The sequence below is a fragment of the Montipora capricornis genome, chromosome 1 (assembly GCF_036669925.1).
Source record: "Montipora capricornis isolate CH-2021 chromosome 1, ASM3666992v2, whole genome shotgun sequence".
Taxonomy (NCBI): domain Eukaryota; kingdom Metazoa; phylum Cnidaria; class Anthozoa; order Scleractinia; family Acroporidae; genus Montipora; species Montipora capricornis.
In genome coordinates, this window is record NC_090883.1 from 10,169,927 (window position 1) to 10,192,883 (window position 22,957).

Genomic DNA, 22,957 nt, shown 5'->3' on the forward strand with positions numbered 1-22,957 from the left:
CCTTCTCAGTCTTGGTTGAACCCATAAGTTATCAGAGAATTTTCTATTTGGTTTCAGTGTTGCAATAACATCACACTTGGTAAAATATTAGAAATACAGCTCACTTTGATTTCGGCTCACGGCGAAAGATTGTTGCTGAAGTCCATTACTCGTCGCTTTTAAGATTCCAGATATTTATTTTTCAACGCGTGTCTTGTTTATCCAATTCTTGATCTCCATAAGGGTATATTTTGGTTTAAAGATGCACTAAAACGCCATTCGCGTTACAATGACTTTCGACACTATTGCAGGTTAATCAAATGTTCTCCTGTGTCCACCAGAGAAATCTACGCATTACCCCAACCGCCTCAAATCTAACAAAACCCGCACAGAAGACTCTTTAGACCATTTAGCAGGGTAGCAACAGGCAAGACTTTTACCGACACGGAAAAAAAGTAAAAAATAAAGTAAAATAAAGAAAACAAATAAATTTTACCCATTTTCCGACTGGGATTGCCATACTGGCAACACAGTAATGACTGATATCACCGTGATTTTAAGTTCATAGGCCTTGTGACAGGAGTCTTTTTCTTTCAAGTGGAATATGACCAAAGCGGCATTCAAAATATCTACGGAGCTTTGTTCTTCATGTTGGAAAGTCTGTCGTTCCCTCTTATTGCATCGGTGGTCTTTGTAAGTATGACTTTATCAATGAAAAGCTGTGCAATAAGGTGTTTCGTTTTCATTGCAGTGCCGCTTTCATTGGTAGTCTCAGGTTCAGTTCAACTTAAGGGTCGGTGGAAAATTCCGTTTGGAGTTGAAATACTACTTTTGATAGACCTGTTGTTAGCCATTTTCACTTTCATGTGTCTAGGAAAGGGGTTTTAGTGGTAATTTTGTCAGTTGGTTCGCACTACAGTCCCTAAGTTAAGCCCCGATTTAGTGGGATTCTTAGTTTTGTTTTTACTTGTAACTTTTCATCTCGGCAACCTCTTGGTTCGGTCGCCCAAAGTGAGAAGTATTTACTATTTCTTGCTTAGAAGATTACGGTGATCAATATCATCAATCCTGTTCGTTTTCTCCGCCACCCAAAAATTATCAGCAGAGGTGAAAACAAAAGATACACTAAAAGAAGAAATTTAATTGTTTTCATTCTGAGTTTAATGAGGCTTCTTACACTTTAAACTTGAATTCAACTTGAACCTGTTGAAAATCAATAGTTACCGTTATATCACCACACTTTTCTGAACTCTTCACTCTAGACTTTTCCCGAGGAATGTCCCATCTTTCTACGGGAACATCATAATGGAATGTACCGAACAGATGTTTACTTTTTGACTAAGACCTTTGCTCAGGTAAGACAGTGATGCGATTTTGCTCTGATCCGTGTTTAGCGCACCGATTCTTTATGTTGTCTCGGCCATGATTAAATACAAGATCATGAATAAAGCTTGACCGAAAAGATGTTTCGCCACAGTTACCCTTTAAAAAGAACGTACGGATTATTGCTGTTGTCTGCCAGTTCGCTGTTGCTCGCTTTCTTTGTCCCGTACTTAATATCTCTACATTTCAAAAACCAAGAGGTCTTCAGACGTTTTTTCTCATGGCCTGATATTTTTGCCGGCATTTCGATCGTGTGGGTGAATGAGGACACCATTCCGAGCCCTCTCCTTAGCTTCCCTTTCGTAACCAGGTTATGGCGAAGTCCTGCATGGTATTGTAATCTCTGTTAAAAGACAGAATCGCAGACAGAACTGTATCAGGTATCAGACCAGTCGCACTGTTTACAGAAAACGATCTGAAGGTAGGAGTCAAGAGTTTGAGTGATAACTATCAAGACACTTGTTCTGATTTCGTTTTGCAGGTTCCTCAGTTTTTGCTTGCTCCCCTCATCTTGGTCGGTATTAGTTACTGGATGATTGGTGAGTACATCAGCGCTATAGTATAAGGCGTTTAATTGATACATTCTGAATGAATAATTGTGTGATGTATGAAAACTGCCGTTAGAATGATGACTCTAAGCAAGAAGGATCTTCGCCGTTGAGAGCAACTGGTTAAGTGAACTGACCGGCTCCCAGATGGGCAAAAAGCTCAAATGTTAGGAGTCTGGCTCATCCCTAACTTTTTTGGTTTTTTTTTTAAGCTTCCTAAGTTGCTTTCTAGCTGTCATCCACCTTTTGTACGATTAGACAACCTAAATTCATGAGGGTTTGGTCGAGCAACTCCGTTGTTTAGTGGTAGGTGACATATCCCGCTGATTTCCCAGCGTCGATTCTAGATTAACTGCTTTTTACCTCAACTTAAAGGTAAAAGATAACAGTTAATTTTGTGACCTGCCTTTCACAAAATAAAGAAAGGGAAAACTGCATCAGTGTTATCAGGCGTCGATAACGATGAGACCCGTGCTGTGTTTTGCTTTGACGTATTTGCTTTTTGAAGATATTTTGTATCATAACAACTTCATTACAGAATTGTAAAACTGCCTGACGGAATTCTGCTTTAGGATTCGGATGAAAGGGTTCGCGATCATAGGCTTGTTTGAACATCACATCAGGTCTCAATGGCACTAAAAGACAGAAAGCATAAGTCTCAAAATGTGAAGTGCATAACTCATCGACTGAGTGATTATCTAATTGACTCATCCACCGACTTACTGGTGTTTCCTTTTTGCAGGTTTGAGACCCGACCCCGTGCGATTTTTTTACGCATATGGAATATGTGCCCTGGTGGCCATGAATGCTGCATCTTATGGTTTGTTCATTGACACCTCTCCTTGTCATGACAATAGACTTAGCATTAGATGCTTATGATTATCAGCTTGAAAGGATTTTCCACTACCTATCATTTTTTTAACTCTGCACTCACCCTACAATGTATCCTATTCATCATTCTAATTTACGTTCTAGATCTTTGCCTCTGTATCACTAGTCCTTTGAGGAGTCTCAGATCAAAAGGAGCTCACTTGCACTTATCTCAACCGTTTTACCCAAGGATAACTTTTCTTATATAGTCAACAGACTACCAATACATAAATAGGTCGGACGTTGCCATGGAAACACAGCGACGAAGTAATTTTGTTGATTATATTAAAAAAATAACATCGTATGAACTTGCTCGTTCATTCCGTAATTTATGGTCACTCACCTTGTTCTCAAATTACATTCACCTCCGGCTTGTGCAATTTTTTTTTTTCAATACATCACGCATGCCCCACAATGAATAACGAAATGCACTCGTTCTCATACGATTTCCTATGCTTAGTCTCACATAGCATAGCGTAGGCCATTGCTTTTTGCGATGAAATAAGAATTGGTTACCACCAAATTGCCTGAAAATACTGCATTGCTTAGTTCCTACAAGAGAGTGTTTTTGGAACAAAGGGACTCAGTAATGCTCACAATGGCAACAGAGGCGACCACAAGAATAAGAAAATCATTATCATTGTCCTCAACATCAACATCATCATCACCAGTATTCACAATATTGAAAATTGCGACAATTTTTTTAGTTTATTCTTGTCTTCTTTTCAGCGTATGTCGTCTCGGCAGCTTCTTCCACCTCATCAGTTGCTATTGCTCTCGTGGGACCGCTAACTATTCCTCTGATGCTGCTGGGTGGCTTTCTTGTGGATAATACGTGAGTGTCAACGTCACATGCCACTTGAAGTAATGCTCCAGATCTTTGTCTCACTTAACAGTTTCGATATTGTCACTAATAATTGAAAAAAAGGAAATTGGAAATATTTTGAAAGATAAGAGAAAGAAAGAAGGAACACCAGATATAAAAGCAAAGAACTTGGCTGCAACTGTTACCTCACGGCTGGTCATAAGGAAGCCTGTGAATATTTTTTGTGTGGGTTGTTTAGGGCGCCTGCTCAGTTTCCTAGCAAGACTCTGCGAAAGAATTTCGTGAAATTGTGATAAGTCTGAAAAGTGAGATTCATTTTTGAGACGTTTTATTTGCAGAACAATTCCGAAATGGTTGTCATGGTTGCAGTATATTTCCTGGTTTAGCTATTCGTATGAAGCTTTGCTGATAAATCAGTGGGACAACTACGGAAATATAAGTACGTAAAGGGTGTGACTGAATAATGAGTCATTCAATACTTCAAGTTTTTCTCTTGCAACATTACCTGTCTTTAACATCAACGTTATCCCGCCCTGATTAAGGGCTTTCAGTCATCGTTTCATTCATTCTAAAAATAATGGCTCTACGCGCCCAGCACGCGCGTTTGCTACATTTCATTGCCGTTCTTGCTCCAACATAGACATGAAATGACTAGATTTGAGGTTATATAATGGACACGGACAACCAACAATAAAGTCTCAACCTTCATTACGTTTACACCAGTTTAATTCGGAATGAAGCCAGAGAGGACTCTGTTATTACATAAAGTAAGGCAGACACTTTTAACACTCCTGCGCTCTTAAAAGTACTGTCTTGACTTGGAGGTCTTGTCTGTTTTCTTATTCTATGATACTACCTTCTCTTAACCAATCGAAATCCAGCACGCTCCACGAATACGAAAGAAAAAGAGGCGCACATCTTAAGTGATTTTTGAAGGTGACGCTTGCCTACTCGGAAGGAAAAGAAAGAAACAGAACGAGTCAACCTATGACTTTCTATTTCCTACGGGAAAAAAGAGGGCGGAAATGACTCAGAGAACGTCATGTGAAGATATAACTTGGAGTTATATCTATTGATTCCGGATGTAGGTTAAGGGAACGGTGTAAAGTTTTCAATACAAGATTTACACTATACCGTTGGGTGCTTCCATTACAAGTAATTTGTTAATTTCACGTTGATGCTAGGGGAGAAAAGTGTTTCAAAATAGGAATAGTGACAATAATAATAATAATAATAATAATAATAATTTAGCTCTCTAGTGGCACGTCTGAACGTCAACCTAGAATCAGAATGGCATGCGGGTTTGATTTCAATAGCGGGTTAAGAATTTGAGAGAATGGGTTTTTGAAAGAACAAAAACGACATCTGGAAGAACAAGGGCTAAATAAGCACTTGTTTTCGCTAAATTAGTCCCAAAATGCTTTTACGGCGCCGTCCGTTATTCTGCATAAACGTATGTAGTGCACCCATTGTTAATACACAGATACCTTGGCGACCATGCAAAAATTTTTCTTACACCTTGATGAACTCATTTTTTTCAGCATGCAACGCCTCTCAAAATAGCACTCAGATTCCTTGTCTTTACAATGGAAACGAGGTTATCGCCGCTCGCGGATTTAATAAGGTTGGTATGTAGACATCTTAAATGTCAAGGAGAGTTTAGAATCTCTAAAAGAAATATTAATATTGGGTACCAGATTTTCGTCACGAAACAAGATATTGGTTACCACCACAGCTATCTTTTCGTTGAAAGAAAACTGTAATTGCGACCTTTTCGGTTCGCCTTATTGAATCAGAATATAACAACAACAAACGAGTTGAATTGTTGTAAAACTCAAGGTGATACGGTATTTAAGAAGGTATTTTTAGCATACCTCGATACACGAGTACTCAAGTATAAATTTCACGGCGGACTCAGAAATCTTCAGCGCAGAATCTAAACATGGAATACGTGTTCACCTTAACGGAAATCAGTTTTCAATACCGGTCAGTTTCAACCACAATATGGACCGCGGCTAAATAAAATTAGGCCGGCAATGATCTCTCTACTCTTCATAATTTTTGCTTGTCGTAAAATCTCTGTTACCAGTGACCATCTATCATTTATTCAAGGCCCCAGTTTTTCTACCAACTCGATCGCTTTTTTGTGGCAGTGCACTGCACTACACACCATGTCACCGGGTTGTAGGAGTGTGAAAGTGTAAGTCCTTGGTGACGATAGGCCCGCAGCGCGTGCATAACTCAAGAAGATAAACCGGTCTGTTGGAAGCGTGCTTGAGTTTCAACAAAATGAGCCCCAAAAAGAATTTGTGATGCTAATGAATAATAAAGCAGCGGCTATTTCCAAAACGATGGAATTACCTGGTGATAATAACTTTGTAGAAACAATGATCAACCTCAAGAGTTAAGTGATTGTGATCTTTGTGTTGAATTCGCGCATTTATCGTCAACCAAACTAAAAAACAAAAACCCGGTGTCGTGCCATCATTTTAACACAGATGTATCCTTTGTTTCGCGAGTAAACATAAGGTATCTTGATCACGGCACTCGCTGAATTCGATGTCACTTCCGATTTTGCGATTTACTCGTCCAACCAAAAGTACAATTGAACGTAGCTGATGGCAAAACTTTTTATTCTCGATCGACACCTCCTGAAAACGTCCTACTGCTCTTCCTAAAAACTGTACGTGTATCAGATAGATAGATAGATAGATAGATAGTTTATTGAAAAACAATACATGGCAGCCAAGGGCTGAATTGCGTACCGTTAAAATGTAAATAAAAAAATTCCTAAATATATAATAATGTTATATAATAAACGTTCGAAACTATAACGTTCGAAAAGCTATTTACAAGATCTAAAATTAATTTATACCGTATTTATATTAAAACTTGACTTAATGATAAAACTATATCTTGCGCGTGTCGTGTTTATTTTTGGAATGTCAAATTTGCGTGTTCGTCGAAGCGAATATTTGCAGGCCTGATGTGAAGGCGGCAATAATGCCCGTAGCCTATGATCTGAATCACTTAGGATCTCATTGAAAAGCGTGGCACAAATATTACTGTGGTGGACACTAAGCGCCGCTATTTCCATGTGAGTAAGAGCTTCATCGTAACTGAGGCTAGGGCACATGATTCTTAAAGCCCTCTTCTGGACTCGCTCTAGTTCATTAACTAAATACTTTGGGAGTGAATAATAAAACACGGGGATCGCATAATCTAAAACTGATCTTACACACGTGATGTAAAATAACCCCAAGTCATTGCAGGGAACCTTGCCCCTTTTTAGCTGAACTAAAAAGTATAGCCTTTTGGCTGCCTTTAAGATAACATCATGTACATGGGTGTTCCAAGATATATCACTTATGATTGTTATTCCAAGTAACTTTGCACTATCAACGCCCTCCAGCTCTTTGCCATGTACCCTAATTGGCTCAAATATTGCCTTACTTCTAGCGAAAGTGATTCGGAGCTCTTTGCACTTCTCATTATTGAGTTGGACTCTGTTAGCCAGGAACCACTCGGCTACCTTATCAGCAATAATTTGGGCACTACTAACCTCGCCCTTTCCGACAACTTCAGATGCAGTAGTGTCGTCTACATATTTCCAGGCACACGCGCCATTAATTACCAGGTCGTTTATCATAACTACAAATAACCAGGGCCCTAGTTTCGTCCCCTGAGGGACTCCTGAGCCCCACTCAGAGAGGCATCCCTCGGCCAGCTTGATTCTCTGGAACCGGTTACTTAGAAAATCAATGATCCAATTGATTACGCTAATAGGAAGATCTAGTTTACCTAATTTATCGATTAGAATGGCATGATCTATCAGATCGAAAGCCTTTCTATAAACAAAAAGGACAATTCTGACAGTAGATCCATTGCCACCAGTTCCTGTGATCCACTCGTGGATCATGCTGAGCAAGGCGATAGTGGTGGAGGAGTTTGGAACAGCTCCGTACTGGTTAGAATCCAGTACCTTCATCACAGCTGGCTTTAGATGATCAGTTACAACAAAGTCTCCTCTTGGCAGGCGCTGTTCACTGAAGGAGGCGTTCAGGATGGTTTTTACCGCGAAGGCAACAAAGCTAGCAAACTCTTTCAGTAGCCAGTTTGGAAGACCATCGGGTCCAGTAGCCTTAGCCTTAGCCTTAGCCTTAGTATCAATATTTATTTACTTTTGCATCAATATTTGTTTTCCATAAAGCAGGCTAACAAATCTGTACCTCGCTTAGTTCGCATTTTTGAGCCTTGAAAGAGAATTTTGGGTCCTATGTCTGTGACGGCAAGTCGTATATTTTGAGGTCATCCATCCAAATACTAAATCCGCCGGACAGGGCTTAGACGCTCAGAGTGCATGCTTAAACTTGTGGTGAAAAAGATGTAAGGGACCTTGAAAATGATCAACTTGTCAGCCTCGGAGCCAGTGTTCATCGATTCCCTTTATTTTCTTCACTTTTTCTGAGTTTAGTATTTTACTAGTAACCACGTGTCTTCTCAGGGGGCTATTTGCCAAAGACATCTACCATGGCACTGTAAAGATGCAGGGTACCAAAACAATATCGTGTACTATTAGAGCTACATATTATGCAAAGATAACTTGAATCTCCTGGAAGACAAAACGCAGTTCAGTTGACAATTATATAGCGCTGTGTTACTGCAACTACCACACGTTCGCAATTCGTGCCTATTTTTTTTAATTTGTCAAAAAAGGAACTTATCAAAGATAAACACGGTGATATTCTGTACTGAACTGAAGCGGTGAAAACATTTTTCGAACGCTGAATTCACCGAATGAAGTCCATGCTGCCGGTGAAAAAAGCGAAACAGCAAGAACAAAAACACACGTACAAGTTATTTAAAGTTCATTAATGGGTTAGGAAGTTATTCAATATTAACTTTTCTTTTTTACTTTTCCTTTTTCGTCTTCACCAATTTTAATTATTGTCAGGTTTCAAGTAGGATTCAGCGTAGAACAAGAAACGCCTTAGTTCGATAGATCTCCCAAGCTTTCAATGATTTTTCTTGTTAGCAACAAAGTCAGAAGAATTCAAAATGGTGTTGCGAGTGGAATTACCATTTGGTGACTGAAGAAAGCAGAGAAATTGGTATACAAAAAACGAAAACCCGGAGTGGGTGATAGGTTCTACAATTTCGTGTGAATCTAATGACTTTGACTTTGCTGGACAGCCCAGATTACGTCCTTAGTTCGTACTTCGATCAGGTCCGTTCACCAGCCCGCTGTTTTGATCTTGCCAGACAGTCAAGGAGGTTCTTTTGATCGTCCTCTCTGCGTCTCGACGGAAATACTTCTCTTTACTTGCACATCGTCATGTCTTCCTTTGTAGTTTTCAGGGCTCAAGAAAGGTAACTTGACTTTGAAGGAAAGCTGTTGTCTTCTTCTCTAACCTTTTCGTTCAAACTTTTCTTTCTGTCTCAACAATCCAACAAAACATCTCCACTTTGTGATGTCGGCCATCAAGAATCGCTAGTTTTGCTAGGTCAATTCCCACCCTGGTCAGAGCTTTTCTCTGTCCTTGTGTGGGCCCATTTCTATTAGTAGGGCTAACGCTCACATGGTTCATATGGGGTAAAAATCTAGCACTTCACATTACACTGTAATCAGTTAAGTCTGTTGAAATATAAGTGCTACACGGCCAACGTTTGTAAAAACGTAACCCTTCCTTGTACTTTTTTTTTTAATTTAAATTTTAAAACACCTACATTTACAATAATAAACACTACATAGACTAGTTATAACTTACGATACTGACATTAACAAGAGACCCTAAATTTACTGACATATTGTTTATTAACAATGATTACAATGCTTACAATATTCTTGTTGCCTAATTAGCTTACACGAAGACTAGTTAGTACAATGCAATAATACGCCTTTGAATAACAATAAGCAACCAACTTAATAAAGAAAGAGGAATTTAAGGCCTAAAGGCACACGGACTACTGGAAGTACGACGGCTCTGTGGATAATTTACTCTTCAGTAGAATTTTAAACGCTAGGGAGCTAAGAGGTGCATTTTCCTTGGAAGCGGTGTAGATATAGAAACGTACCACTATCAGGCAAAAATTAAAAGTGCGAAAAGAAAGTTTTTCAGGTTGATGAGCAGAAATTTTATCAGTAACCGTTAGAGTCACCTTGGGCGCATTGCAAGAATTCCACCAAGAGGCAAAGGAGTTCCAAAACGTATCGACGTACCGTATTTATTCGAATAAGCGCCGCCCTCGATTAAGCGCCGCCCTCGAATGAGCGCCGCATCTGGGACAAAAAAGTTAATATGCGCTGCCCTCGAATAAGCGCCGCACCGCCGATGCGGCGCTTATTCGAGGAATTTCGTATAAATTGTTCCACAACGACAAAGGAGTTCGCTCTCACCGCTGATATTTTCGCTCTCGTTATCATGAAACTCTCGGGTTTTTTTCACCGCGTGAATTTCTCTCGTAATTCTAGATTTACTCTCAGGTTAGTATTAGTCCATAGGAAAATTAACAGATAGAAAGTGTAACGTTGTTTACAATCTAGAGAAAGTAAATTTGTCTGGTACAATGTTTAAATAAGCGCCGCCCTCGAATAAGCGCCGCACTTATGGCGCAAAAAATCAAATAAGCGCCGCGGCGCATATTCGAGCAAATACGATAATGACATTTTACCAATAAATGCACTAGGGTCTGTTTACTGCCACAAGCTTGGCACTTATCATTTTCGACAATTTTAGCCCTGAAGAGGGTGACGCGTGTGTAAATGATGTTGTGGTTTATTTTGAACTGAAACATGGACAGCTTTGTGTTTTTAGAGACTTTAAAAGGGAGGCTGTATAACGCTGACAAGTTCCTTACACCAGCGTTATACCATTCTTTATAAAAAACAGATTTTCCGCCAATTGTAATAAAGTGATTGTTCCACAAAAACTCGTCTTTTATTTCTTTTCTCGTCTTAGGAGTATGGCTAACAATTTCTTCCCAGGCACCTAAACGTCTTTGTAGAATTGTGGTAAAAACGAAAGATCAGGTAAAGTTTTTAGCGAGAAGTTGCATTTAAATAACAAAGAACCCCCAACCGCCTGTAAAAGGCTTAATGGTATTGTCTTCCAGGACCGTTTCACCCAGCCTGCTTTCAAAGATTTGTTTATAATTTCGAAGGCAGGCATATTGAGTCCCCCGTGTTTAATTTTACCGATCATTGTCGACCGTTTGATTTTTGGTGGTTTATGATTCCATATGAAGTTTGATAATAACTTGTTCACCTGATCGACAAAAAGACTGAGCACGCTAAGAACGGAAGAGACAAAAATCATTTTAGAAAGAGCTAGACTTTTGATAATATTTATTTTCCCATAAAGTGTTACGTCCCTTGAGGACCAGATGTTAAAACACTTTTCTGGAGAGAGCAGTTTCTTATCAAAATTATCTTTTATCGAAGTTGACAGATCACGAGAGAAACAAATGCCCAGACACACACACTTTTTAAAAAGATTCGCAGGTTGCGGTCTGTTTTTTCCCAGCCACATTGCCACCGTTTTGGATTTGTAGAGTTCCAATCCCGAGCAATTTTTGAAAAGTTGTAATTCTGAAACAGCTTTTGGATTGAGTTAAAGCCATTTACGAAACATGATGTGTCGTCTGCATAATGGGATACCTTATACTCCCTTTCTTTAATATATATTCCTTCATCGACTGATCATTTCTTATGGAATTTCCTAAGATTTCGACAGCAATTACAAAAAGAATACCGGAGAGCGGACAACCCTGTCCCACGCCGCGTTCTAACTCAAAGAAGGGTTTCGCGTGACCATTATTTATAACACAGCTTTGAATATTGTTACTGGGTTGCCTATGGCAAACCCAGTCGGAATCTGTGTTTAATTTCGTGGGTTTTTTTGTTATTTTTTTCCGTGTCGGTAAAAGTCTTGCCTGTCACTCCCCTGCTAAGTGGTGGCTTTGTGCATAGAGCCTTCTGCGCGTATTTTCTTAGGATCAAGAAGGTAGTGGGAAATGCGTAGATTTCTCTGGTGGATACAGTAGAACGATTAACTTAACCGGCAATGGCGTCGAAAGTCATGTAACGCGAATGGCGTTTTAGTGAATCTTTGAACAAAATATACCCTTATGAAGCTCATGAATGGCAGGTCAATTGGATATACAGGCGGTGGAATCTTAAAAGCGACGAATAATGGACTTCGACAACAATCTATCGCCTGTCGAGCCGAAATCAAAGTGAGCTGTATTTACCTGAAGTATATGGTAATTTGACACGATTGAGTTTCTTGCCTTCACGCACGCAATGAAATAGGAAGAGGTTCTCGCCTCTAAGAGCAAATATGTTGTTTGTTTCAATAAATTTTTCGCTGGAAAAGGATTCTGTGGTATTTTCTGCCTTTGTGAATTATAATGTCATGTTGTGTATTGAATTTCCGAGCTTAAGGTTGAAATGTGATATGGGAGAAGTTTTTTAGTATTGCTCTGTAAGCAGGAAGGGTTCACAGGCATGTTGGAAGCGTGCTTGAGTTTCAACAAAATGAGCCCCAAAATCAGTGAAACGTTGTGACGCAGATGAATAATAAAGTAGCTGCCATTTCCAAAATGATGAAATTACCTGGTGATAAATAACGTCGAACGCGTCTTGGAGAGTAAATTTTGACTTTGCATAAACAAGAGTTGGGCGATTGTGATCTTTGTTTTGACTTCGCTCATTTCATTGTCAAACTTTATAACACTTGACAGAAAAGGAAACTTACAAAAACCCGGTATCTTGCCATCATTTGACACAGTAGCCGCGGTAACTTAATCACGGCGCCCGCTGAATTCCGGCCATGTCACTTTCGATTTGGCGATTTATTTGAACGTAGCAAAAATCTCCCAAAATGTTTGTCGCTGATCGTAACTTTTTATACTCTATATTCACGGTTCAAAATTAATGTTGTTTTCATGTCGTAAATATGTTATTCTCGATCGACCGTCCGGGAGACTTCCTTCTGCTCTTTCTAAAAACTGTGTATCAATAGTTATTTACTTTTGCATCAAGATAGCTAACAAGATCTGTACCTTGCTGAGTTCGCATTTGTTAGCGTTAATAGCATTTTCGGTCCGGTGCTTCTGTTTTATGAGGGGTATCTTGTTTTGGTCTCCCATCCAAACACTAACCCCGCTGAACAGGGATAAACTTCAGTGAACTTCGGCATTACAAAGCTGTGAGATGATCAGCGGGCACGCTTAAACTTGTGGTGAAAAGAAGTTTATCAACATGTCAGCCCAGAAGCCAATGTTTCTCACTTCCCATTTATTTTCTTCAATCTTTCTGGGTTCAGTACTTTGCTAGTAACCACATGTCTTCCCAGACTATTTACTCAAGACTGCTACCATGGCACTATAATGATAGACAATACCAAAACAATATCGTGCACTGTTAGAGCTACATATTACGCAAGGACAGATCTGTTTCGTCGTACGAACGTGTGAGGACCTGTGAGCCAAAGGGCCTCTTCTGGTATGAGTTCTTAATGACCTTGAAAAAAATTGTTTGGAACGGTGCACGTACCACAGGCAACCCAGTGTACCCTCACGGAGGGTCTAGTTATAAAAAGTCCTAACCCACTGTAATAAGGGCAGATCGAAACTAAGAGTCTCTAGGGTCTTGAAAATGAAGTTCCATTCTATGCTATCGCAAGCCTTTTTGAAGTCCAGAAACAGAGCTATGCCTGGAATGTTAAGCGCTTCTGTGCATTCTATAATGTCAGCAATTAAACGTACATTTTGTGCAATAGATCGGCCTTTAATGTAACCGGTTTGATCTCCATTTATTAGAACGGGTAAAACTTTCGAAATTCTAGCAGCAATAGCTTTGGTGGCGATTTTATAATCCGTGTTGAGAAGCGAGATTGGTCTCCAGTTATCTCAAAAGGCTTCATTTTTATTTATCTTTGGGATTAGAGTAATGACTCCTCTTTTTTGCGACATTGGCATTTCACCCGTCTCAAAAGCGTGGTTGAGGCTGTCGACAAGTTCTTGACCTAATAACTCCCAAAGGGCTATGTAAAACTCCGCAGTTAAGCCATCCGTACCGGTGACTTACCCTTAGAAAACTGTTTCAGAGAGGCAAGGCATTCTTCCTTCGATAAAAGACCATTGCAAGGATTGGCTTCCCGTGGGGTCAGCTTTGGAAGGGTAGTAGTCTCAAAAAAACTCAACGTTATCGTAATCATTTGGGTTTGTAGAATTAAAAGTGTATAGATTTTTATAATAACGATATTCCTCGTTTAAGATTTCGGTGGTATTGGTTAAGGTAAGGTTTTCCGTTTTTAGTTCTGTGATGAACTTGTTTGGATGATTTCGTCTCTCGAGATTAAAGAAGTATCGGGTGTTTCGCTCCCCTTGCTCGCACCTTCTTGCTTTACTCCTAATCATGGCCCCCTCTGTTTTACGCTTTGAGATCTGCTCGATTTTGAGCTTTACTTCATAATATTTCGCTATAGTATCTTCTACGGGGTTCTCGCTCATCAACTTATGAAGTGTGGAGAGCTGCTGCTGTAACATGGCTTCTTCATCTTTTTTCTCCTTTGCAACTCTTTTGCAGTAGCAAATAGTAATGTTAGGATGATCTCAATATATGTAGTGCGATTCCTGTGCAATTTACATGTATGATGCAATAAAAGTTCCCAAATGTTGTTCTTCCACGAGGTAAACCATGGTGTGTTTAATGTGTTCTGTGGGTTGAACAAAATCTGAATTCATCTTCCCCATCAGTAAAAATATTCCTAGCAAACACTGCCTTGAGGTAGAGAGTATTTTCCCGTTTGTACAACACATACAACTAAACACTAAACCATTGTTTTTGTTAACAAAATATCCTTTAGCGTGAAATTGGTAAGTTTTCACACCTATTGTTTTTCATCTTCCATTGAATTATACCGCTTGTAAAAATCCGTTCTAAAGAAAAATCGATATCTCAGGATCTACTGACCCCTAAAGTTTGTAACAATTGAAAGCGAACATTAAAACGCCAATTTAGTGTATGACCGTGAGATCTCCTGCATATTAATTTAGGTATCAAAACGCTTGTACCCGCGTATAGGCCGCATCCCTAATTTCGGTCCCATTTTTCCGGGAAAAAAGTGCGGCCTATCCGCGGGTAAATACGGTAACGTCATCGATTCTAGCACGCAAAACAATTTGTCGCCACTTGTTAATCCAGGGACGGATTAAACATGATTAAAGTTCCACTGCTGTGTTTTGTTCCATGGCAGTAATTAATTTTGCCTCCCCATTCGGCAGACCAGAGTTTCTCCAAATCCTTCGAACTATAAACCTCCTGGAGGAAAATAACCTTGGAACCTGCGCCCATGTAACCACCTAAAAATTTTCCTTCTTTTACGCATATTATTTAGTTCCCTATACTAACGTGTAGCGAAATACACGACAAATCAACTGTAATATGCCAAAAATAAACGTTATAAATATAGTGTACATACCTGCACTCCCAATTTTTGTCTTTGTAGAGAAAACAGTGACATCCAAGTGCGGAATCCGTTGAACACATCTGCCAGACATATTTGTAATAATAGCGAACAACATTTACAGTCAAAACACAAACAAACAAACAACAACAGAGCCCTTTACGGCTCAAACACGAGAAATATAGCTTGGTTTGTACTTTAACTAAGAAAAAGCCATGCGAAGCGAACTCCCCCCAACAAACGAACACACAAAGAGAGAACGAACAAATCTTTGCATCATTTACGATATGAAAACAGAACTATGGCTTGTGTAACTGTCCATTTACATACAACTTGTCATAGATTAACCTTGCATCGTCACCGTTCGTTTTAGCCTGTTTCAGTATGGGAACAAGGAGCTTCCTTTTTTCAACAATCTCTTTTGGGAAGTTTGTGTCCCGGAGATTTCTGGCATGAGATAAGACAAATTCTTTGTCCTTGTGGAAAGTGAACTTAGCAATTAATAGTCTGGGCTTTTGATAGCAGGAGCTTGACTTTCCAATACGATGAACACGCTCGAACGATATATCGTTTACGTCTTTCTTACTCAGTTTGAGTTCCACTTCAATAAATTTTCGCAGAACTTTCTCAGATTTTTCGAAGGACTCATCCTTTTGCTCTGGTATGTTGAAGAAACTGAGGTTCTTACGACGACTGTGACTTTCAAGATTAACAGCCCTTTGCTTTTCTTCGTTTGCTTCCTTAGTTAGCGACTTCACACCTTTTTTGAGCTCCTTGATTACTGAATTTTGGATATCTAACTCCTTCTTTAGTGCTTCAACCGAATCGTGAGCACAGTTTAGACTAGCCTCCAATTCCTTGTTCTTTTCTTCGAGGTTGCTTTGCTTTTGCTTTAGGTCCTCGATTTCTTTGATGCAATGTAAAGCCTTGTCGAGTTTGCTGTTGATTACAGCGAGCGTGTCCGCCATGTTCTGACAGCCGTAACATGTTTCACATTCGCATTGCTGGTTTGCGAGTGTTTGCTTCGCCTTCTTCTTTTTCGGCTGGAGTCTTCCTTGGTTGTGGGTTGTTTGTCCGACATTTTGCTCGTTTATTGGGTTCTTAAGGAGATTACATACTTTATTTCGGTGGAGCCCGTTACGGTACGTCCGACCCCGCGGAGAGCTGTAGTCCCAGTCTTTTCCTTGAACTTGTACATGTTCATTGCAGTAAATTTAAGATCTTCAGTTCCCACGGCATTTTTCGTCATGACAATATGACCTTTCCACTTGGCCCGGACTTGGAGATTATTGCTTCACTGACTCCTTGGAAATTTGCATATCATCACTGGCTGTCCCTGGAGACCCTATGCTGGCCTTGGCTCAAAAACAACCATCACCTTATCTAACTTGGATAAGGAACGCAATTTTGGAATCAGTGTATTCTGTAACGATATACCTCCGTTATCTGAAGAGAAACCACCATGCATTTTATGCTCACGAAGCTCTTCATTACGATCGCGATCCCGCCGTTATGGATAGTATTACTTCTCAGGTGAACAAATGTTGCTTTTACGTGTTCATGAATCCCGCAGTATATGCTTAGACACATCGTACAAATTCCTGGTCATTTACAAAAATCAAGAGGATTAGATTTCTACGTAGCAGAGTTGCGTACTCGACTAACTGTTATGGTAACCGGTCGATCCGCCCCGCATCACCAGAGTCGATCCGCCCCGTATCATCCAAAGTCGATCCAACTTACCTTGCAAGCAATTAGATATCATCTGCTTGCGGTCAAAGCGCATTTTAACTGTGTACTGTGGTTATGCGTCATGTATGGATATATTAAAAACAATTCCCTGCAAATGTTTTACGAAAACATTTAGATATCATCTGCTAAGAGGTACTTTGTCTATTAAAGCCATCCCAACCCATTTGCCACTCACTCATCGAAAACGTGACTTCGATAACCGATCAAAACCAAAAACTGAAAATTTCCAAAAACTATCATGGATAACTGCATCGGAGTGCGCTACTCCAGTCACCGAGCGTCAAGAAGCGCTGCAGTGCGACGGATACGGCCTTTGGAACCATCGCACATGCTGCACCGGCATTGACCGACAGACGTATCGTGCCGCCGTTCGGGGAGAGGTAGAGTTAGATTGGCGATGCCGAGCCTGCCGGGTTTATGTTTTCGGCACTGTAAGTTCTTTTTTACATGGGTAAGTGATTCGCTTTCCTCACAACTGAAATCGATATATAGAACAACACAATTAGAGCTCGTGATTGATGAGGTTTCGTTCTTCCGCAATGATACACATCAGAAGCAACCTCCTTAAGAGAGAAAATTCCTTTTATAGCTTTCTAAGTGAAAAGTATGAGTTAAAAGTACCAGATTGAGACTGGATGGAATGGACGTGGATGGAATATTTACCCGATTTCACGCATTGGGGTGTAAGGTTTTAGATTAGTTTATGGGCGAAGGTTTTTTTATTTTTTTTTAGTTCAAGACTTTTTTAATGGATGTTTGAGAGTAAATATCGCAATGTTTTCATAAGGACAACGCCAGTCAGCAAACTAATTACATGAAATTCAGTGAAAATTTATGAACTCGCGCTCTTGATTTGAAGATACAAATAATGATCAGTTGAGTCAATTAATAGAGTTGTGCTGCATTTTTAAGAATTCGTTTTCCGCTCGAAGTCGCTGTCTCACATTCATAAATCTCAGTCAATGGTATCACTTTGGTACGGCTTCGATTCTGTCCGAGGCGAGTTGTAAGACTGCCATCTCCTTGTGAAGTGATTTTAAACTTAATCCTGTTATACTCTCAATTCTGTTGGTTTGCTGTGGGGATATTGAGACCCATCCTGGGCCTAAATCGACATCATTTTCTACGAAATGTCCTGCATGTGAAAGAACTGTGGCTAACAATCATCGTTCTGTTCATTGTAGTGAATGCAACAAGTCGTGGCATATCAAATGTGTTGGTTTTACCAAAAAGTCTATGCCCTTAAATTATATCTGTTGTGGTTGTGCATTGCCAACCTTTTCAGACTCATTCCTTGAGCTTGACCGGGAACTGAACGACGCAAGTGTCTCTCCCTCCAAGGGAAGTGATGATGATCTATCCGGGCGATTAAAACAGTATTACAAATATACCAGAATTGCCTACTTAAATATAAACAGTGTCGCTGGCTTTAAATTTCAAGAAGTAAAATCTGTTATTCTACAAGGGCTTTTTGACATCGTCATTCTTGCTGAAACAAAAATTGACGCTGCTTTTCCTGACTCACAGTTTTATATTAAAGGCTTCAGGATGTTTCGCAAAGACAGGAATAGACATGGTGGGGGATTTCTGATATATACTAGAAGAGAATTAATTACTCTCAGAGTCTCTCACTTAGAGTGTGTAAACATCGAGACAATCGCTCTAAGCTTTCAAACAAGACAGAATGGTCCTAAAGTTCTACTATTGGGTACCTACAGACCTCTCAATCTATCTAAATCAGTCTGGGAATCTGGACGCTTTAGTAATACAATTCTTGTTGGAGATTTGAATTGTGATTTACTGACTCCTGACAGTGGTGCTAAGGATGGTCGTGCTCTGATTGATTTAGCAGAAGTCTATCGATTATCCAATCTGATAAAAAACCTACAAGAAGCACTGAAAAATCGACTTCACTGATTGACGTTATATTTACATCTAAACCGCGATCATTTCTATCCTCTGGAGTTTATGATACAGGAATAAGTGATCACCGTTTGGTTTACGCTGTAATGAGATCTCATTGTCCAAGAGCATGTATGAAAACTAAGAACAAACGAAGCTTCAAACCGTGGCTTTGACCAAGATGTTTTCTCAAGGGACGCCAGTCAAATTCCTTTTCACGTCGCCTATGTCTTTGATGATGTTGACGATGTTGCGTGGGCTTGGGGAAAAATGTTCACGGATCTTCTAGATGAACATGCTCCTGTTAAGAAAATGCTGATCAAGCGTGAACATGTTCCCTTTATGACCACTGAACTGCTTGATGCAATTCGTTGTCGACGCAAATTAAGACAAACATAATATGCAACAAAAGATCTCGTAGACTGACAAAAGCACAAGGAACAACGAAACGAGACCTCATCGTTGAGAAGGAAATTGATTTGCAAATACATAAGAAGTAAATGTGACGATGCGAAAAGCGATCCGAGGTCTTTTTGGACCGTAATTAAGCCATTTACACACAGCAAAAAGAACAGTGCTGATAATACCATAACTCTTAAACAAGATAATGAAGTTATTACTGACAGTAACGTTATACCTGTGATGTTAATGACCATTCTTCCAAAATTCAAAACGATAGTGCTGATTATCCAATGATGGGCAATCACTATTGTTCCAACAGTCATACGAAATAATTGTCCTAATATCAAGAGCTTTAACTTTCAGTTAATCAGTCCCGCGGAAGTGCAACAGGTTCTTGGCAAACGTGAACCAAATAAGGCTACTGGTCATGACGGGATTCCTGCGAAGATCTTACGGGACTGCTCAAAGGAGTTAGCTCTACCTCTTGTTAACTTATTCAACATTTCTATTGTATCTGAACGTTTCCCGAGTGACTGGAAGTTAGCAGAAGTCTGTCCTGTATTCAAGAAGGATGACCCCACTAACATATGTAACTATAGACCGGTATCTATATTGATTGATATAGAAAAGATCTTTGAAAAATTTCTCAACCGTCAACTAGTGGAGCACTTTGCAACAATCATATCACCGTATGTCTCAGCCTATTGCAGACGCTATAGCTGTGAGGCAGTACTTTTCCATCTTATCGAATCATGGAGACAAGGCTTGGACAAAGGAAAAACTGTTGGTTTAGTGATGTTGGATTTAAGTAAAGCCTTTGATCTCATTACTAACAACCTGTTGTTGGACAAACTGAGGGAGTATGGTCTACCCAAAGTCTAAACTTAATTAAAGATTATCTCAGTGGTCGGAGACAGCGTGTTAAAGTGGCTAATGCCAAGTCTGACACTGTCAAGATATACAAAGGGAATTTCCACAGGGGTCTTTTTTAGGCCCCTTGTTCTTCAATAAACTCTCGAATTATGCCGATGACAATCAATTAACTTCAAGTGATATAGCCCCAAGCGAGGTTCAGGCTGTACTCATCCGGAATTTAGGAGTCACCTCCAAATGGTTTCGTGATTGTGGTCTGACCCTGAACTTGGACAAATGCAAACTCCTAATTTTGCCCAAACGAAAAAGTGATCAAGTAGAACCGGACATTGATGGTTCTCAAGTTAAAGCGACCAATAATGTTGAACTCTTGGGAGTTGTAATTGACAATAAGTTAAACTTTAAGAGTTATATATCTGAGTTAATTAAGAAAGTAGGCAAACAAATTGATGCACTTAATCGAGTCAAACACATTCTTTCGTTTTCGTCAAAGATACGCATATATATAGGGAATTTATCATGCCACACTTTACTTGTTGTAGATCCATTTGGAATAGCTGTCTCAAAGAAGATAGTAACCGATTAGAGGGATTACACGAGAGGGCCCTTAGATACGTATTTAATGACTTTTCTAATGGTATGATGGTCTATGTTATAGGATAGGTCACTCATTAAGTTGTAGACGGAAACAAGATATGCATGCTTTTAATAATTTTTAAAGCCCTCAATAACAACATGCCTCGGTAAATTCAATCTTTATTTAAAGTAAGAGAAAATAAGAAAAATCTTAGGGGCAAAAGCAAACTTGTTTTACCTGAAGCTAAGACCACGACTTCTTACATTGCTGCTAAGGCGTGGAATGCATTACCTGATAAGTTAAGATCAGTGGCCGAATTTTGCCCTTTCGGGAATGAGATAAGAAAACTAAGTAACTTGTAATTTCGTACCATCATTTATATTTAGACATATATTTATAGTTATAACATTATAATTTATATTTATACTTTTCTTTTTCCCTATTCATCTTAATTTTTTTTCTCGGTATACAGGTATTAGCATTTTTTTATTGCCAGAGGCTTAACTAGTCTCATTTTCATCCGAGTTTAAATAAAGTCATCATCATCATCGGTAGAGAGGCGATGATGTAACCCGAAGGTCGTGGGTTCAATTCCCACCCTGGTTAGAGTTTTTCTCTATCCTTGTGTGGGCCCATTTCCATTAGTAGGGCTAACGCTCACATGGTTCATGTGGGGTACAAAACTAGCACTTCACATTACACTCTAATCAGTTAAGTCTGTTGAAATATAAGTGCTACACGGCCAACGTTTGTAAAAACGTAACCCTTCCTTATTATTATTTCATCATTTTATTGGTTACATTCAATACCTATAAGGTATACTTGTAACATGTTTAAGAGCTAAAGCCAGTGAGCTAAAGGCGCTTAAATGTAAAACCACTCGATAGCTGTCTTTACAAAGTTGAGAAATATCTAGATGCTTTCGATATCACCTTGTTGTAGTTAATCAAACACGAGTTCCTAGTTAAATGGCTACCCTCTGGTACTTCATAGGCTTTTAACAACCTCGTAAAAAGTTTAAAGGAGCCGAAAACACCGGTTGGCCATTATTTTCACCTGGTTCTTGTGCATCCATATAATGCAACTAAATACTGTTTCAGCATGTTTCATGATCCGTTCCAGATTTCGTGAAAGGTTGTTTTGGAAACAATTTTTTTTTACTTATCGCAAACTGAGGCATTCGTAGCTGTTTACATAGTTGAGGAAACTTCAGATATTTGAAAACGACCTGGTGTAGCCTGCCAATGATAATGCATTCTTTTTAGATAAGAATCGAACACGAATTCAGTTATTATTTCCTAACAAGACCAGAAAGCAACTGATCGCAAAAGAAAACTCCCATTTTGTAAGCAATGTGTCCACGACTTTTTCACAGTTCTCCTTTGATTCCTTTTTGTAAACTTTGGGTAAACATTCATTTTTCTTTTGCTTTTCTCTCATTATTTCAGTCATGACCTTTTAATTGATTAGTGTGGAACGTACTTTTTATTATCCCGCATCTTTAAGCTATTCGTTTTGATTTACTAATTTACGTTTTTGTTTTTATCTTGATAGGATAATATGCTTAACGACATTTATGGATTGCTGGTTCTAATTGTAGGATTCCGCATCTTAGCGTACTTGTTTTTGCTATGGAGATCGCACAAGAAGCCTTAATGCTGTAATGTTACCGTCTCTACCAATAACAGGGAAATTTGTACAACTGCCTTTTTCTTAGGAATTACAATGCACGTTGATGAGAGAGTTGCCATGAAAACAGTGAAACTAAATAATAAAAGCAAAGAAAAAGAAAAACTAATGGAATATTCTTTCAAAACAGCCTGAAATCATGCCGTTCCTTCTTAATTTGCTTTCAGTTTGTACCTCATGGGAGTGAAACCTAAAATGTTTCAAGGCTTTGATGCTTGGGTGATAAGCTACAATGCCGACGATTTGTAAATTGACTGTTCAAGGAAAAGTATAGAAGAGGAAGAACAGTTTCTTTTAAGGCGATTCCCTGGTTTTGCATTGCGAAACCCTACTGTGCATGATTTCTTGCATTATTGCCGCGCACATGAGCTTGCGCACATTAATGAAATGGCGGATTTTCATTAACGCCGAGCTTAATCCGTCAGGGGATGGCTATTTTCTACGGAACGAGTACGGTGACCCCCATTTTTTATTTCATATTTTTGCTGAGATCGGTGTCTTCATGTAGTAGTAAAATAATCAGTAAACATCCATGGCATGTTTTTTTTGCAATTTCATAAAATTGTACGGAAGGAGCCATTACGAGTCGAAGAGCCCACACCCAAGTTAAATTGACCTTCTGAGCGCTAGCTTTCACGTGTAGTGTCACGTGACTTTTCATGTAAACAAACCTCGAAAGTTCGGA

General features: G+C 39.4%; 1 protein-coding gene across 2 annotated transcripts in view; it reads left to right on the forward strand.

The window, feature by feature from the left end:
* LOC138051292 (protein white-like) overlaps positions 1-22,377 on the forward strand; it is a 77,172-nt gene extending 54,795 nt beyond the window's left edge. The window contains exons 12-20 of one of the 2 annotated variants that reach the window (XR_011132788.1): positions 541-672; positions 1,242-1,334; positions 1,844-1,901; positions 2,653-2,730; positions 3,510-3,615; positions 3,945-4,045; positions 5,148-5,230; positions 10,566-10,636; positions 22,138-22,377. Coding sequence is in view for 1 of the 2 variants with exons in the window: in XM_068897507.1 (XP_068753608.1) it covers positions 541-672; positions 1,242-1,334; positions 1,844-1,901; positions 2,653-2,730; positions 3,510-3,615; positions 3,945-4,045; positions 5,148-5,230; positions 22,138-22,239 (753 nt within the window). In the remaining variant the exon portion in view is untranslated. The remainder of the gene's footprint in view (positions 1-540; positions 673-1,241; positions 1,335-1,843; positions 1,902-2,652; positions 2,731-3,509; positions 3,616-3,944; positions 4,046-5,147; positions 5,231-10,565; positions 10,637-22,137) is intronic. The other variant, XM_068897507.1, reaches the window with a different exon arrangement.
* Positions 22,378-22,957: the final 580 nt, after the last annotated feature.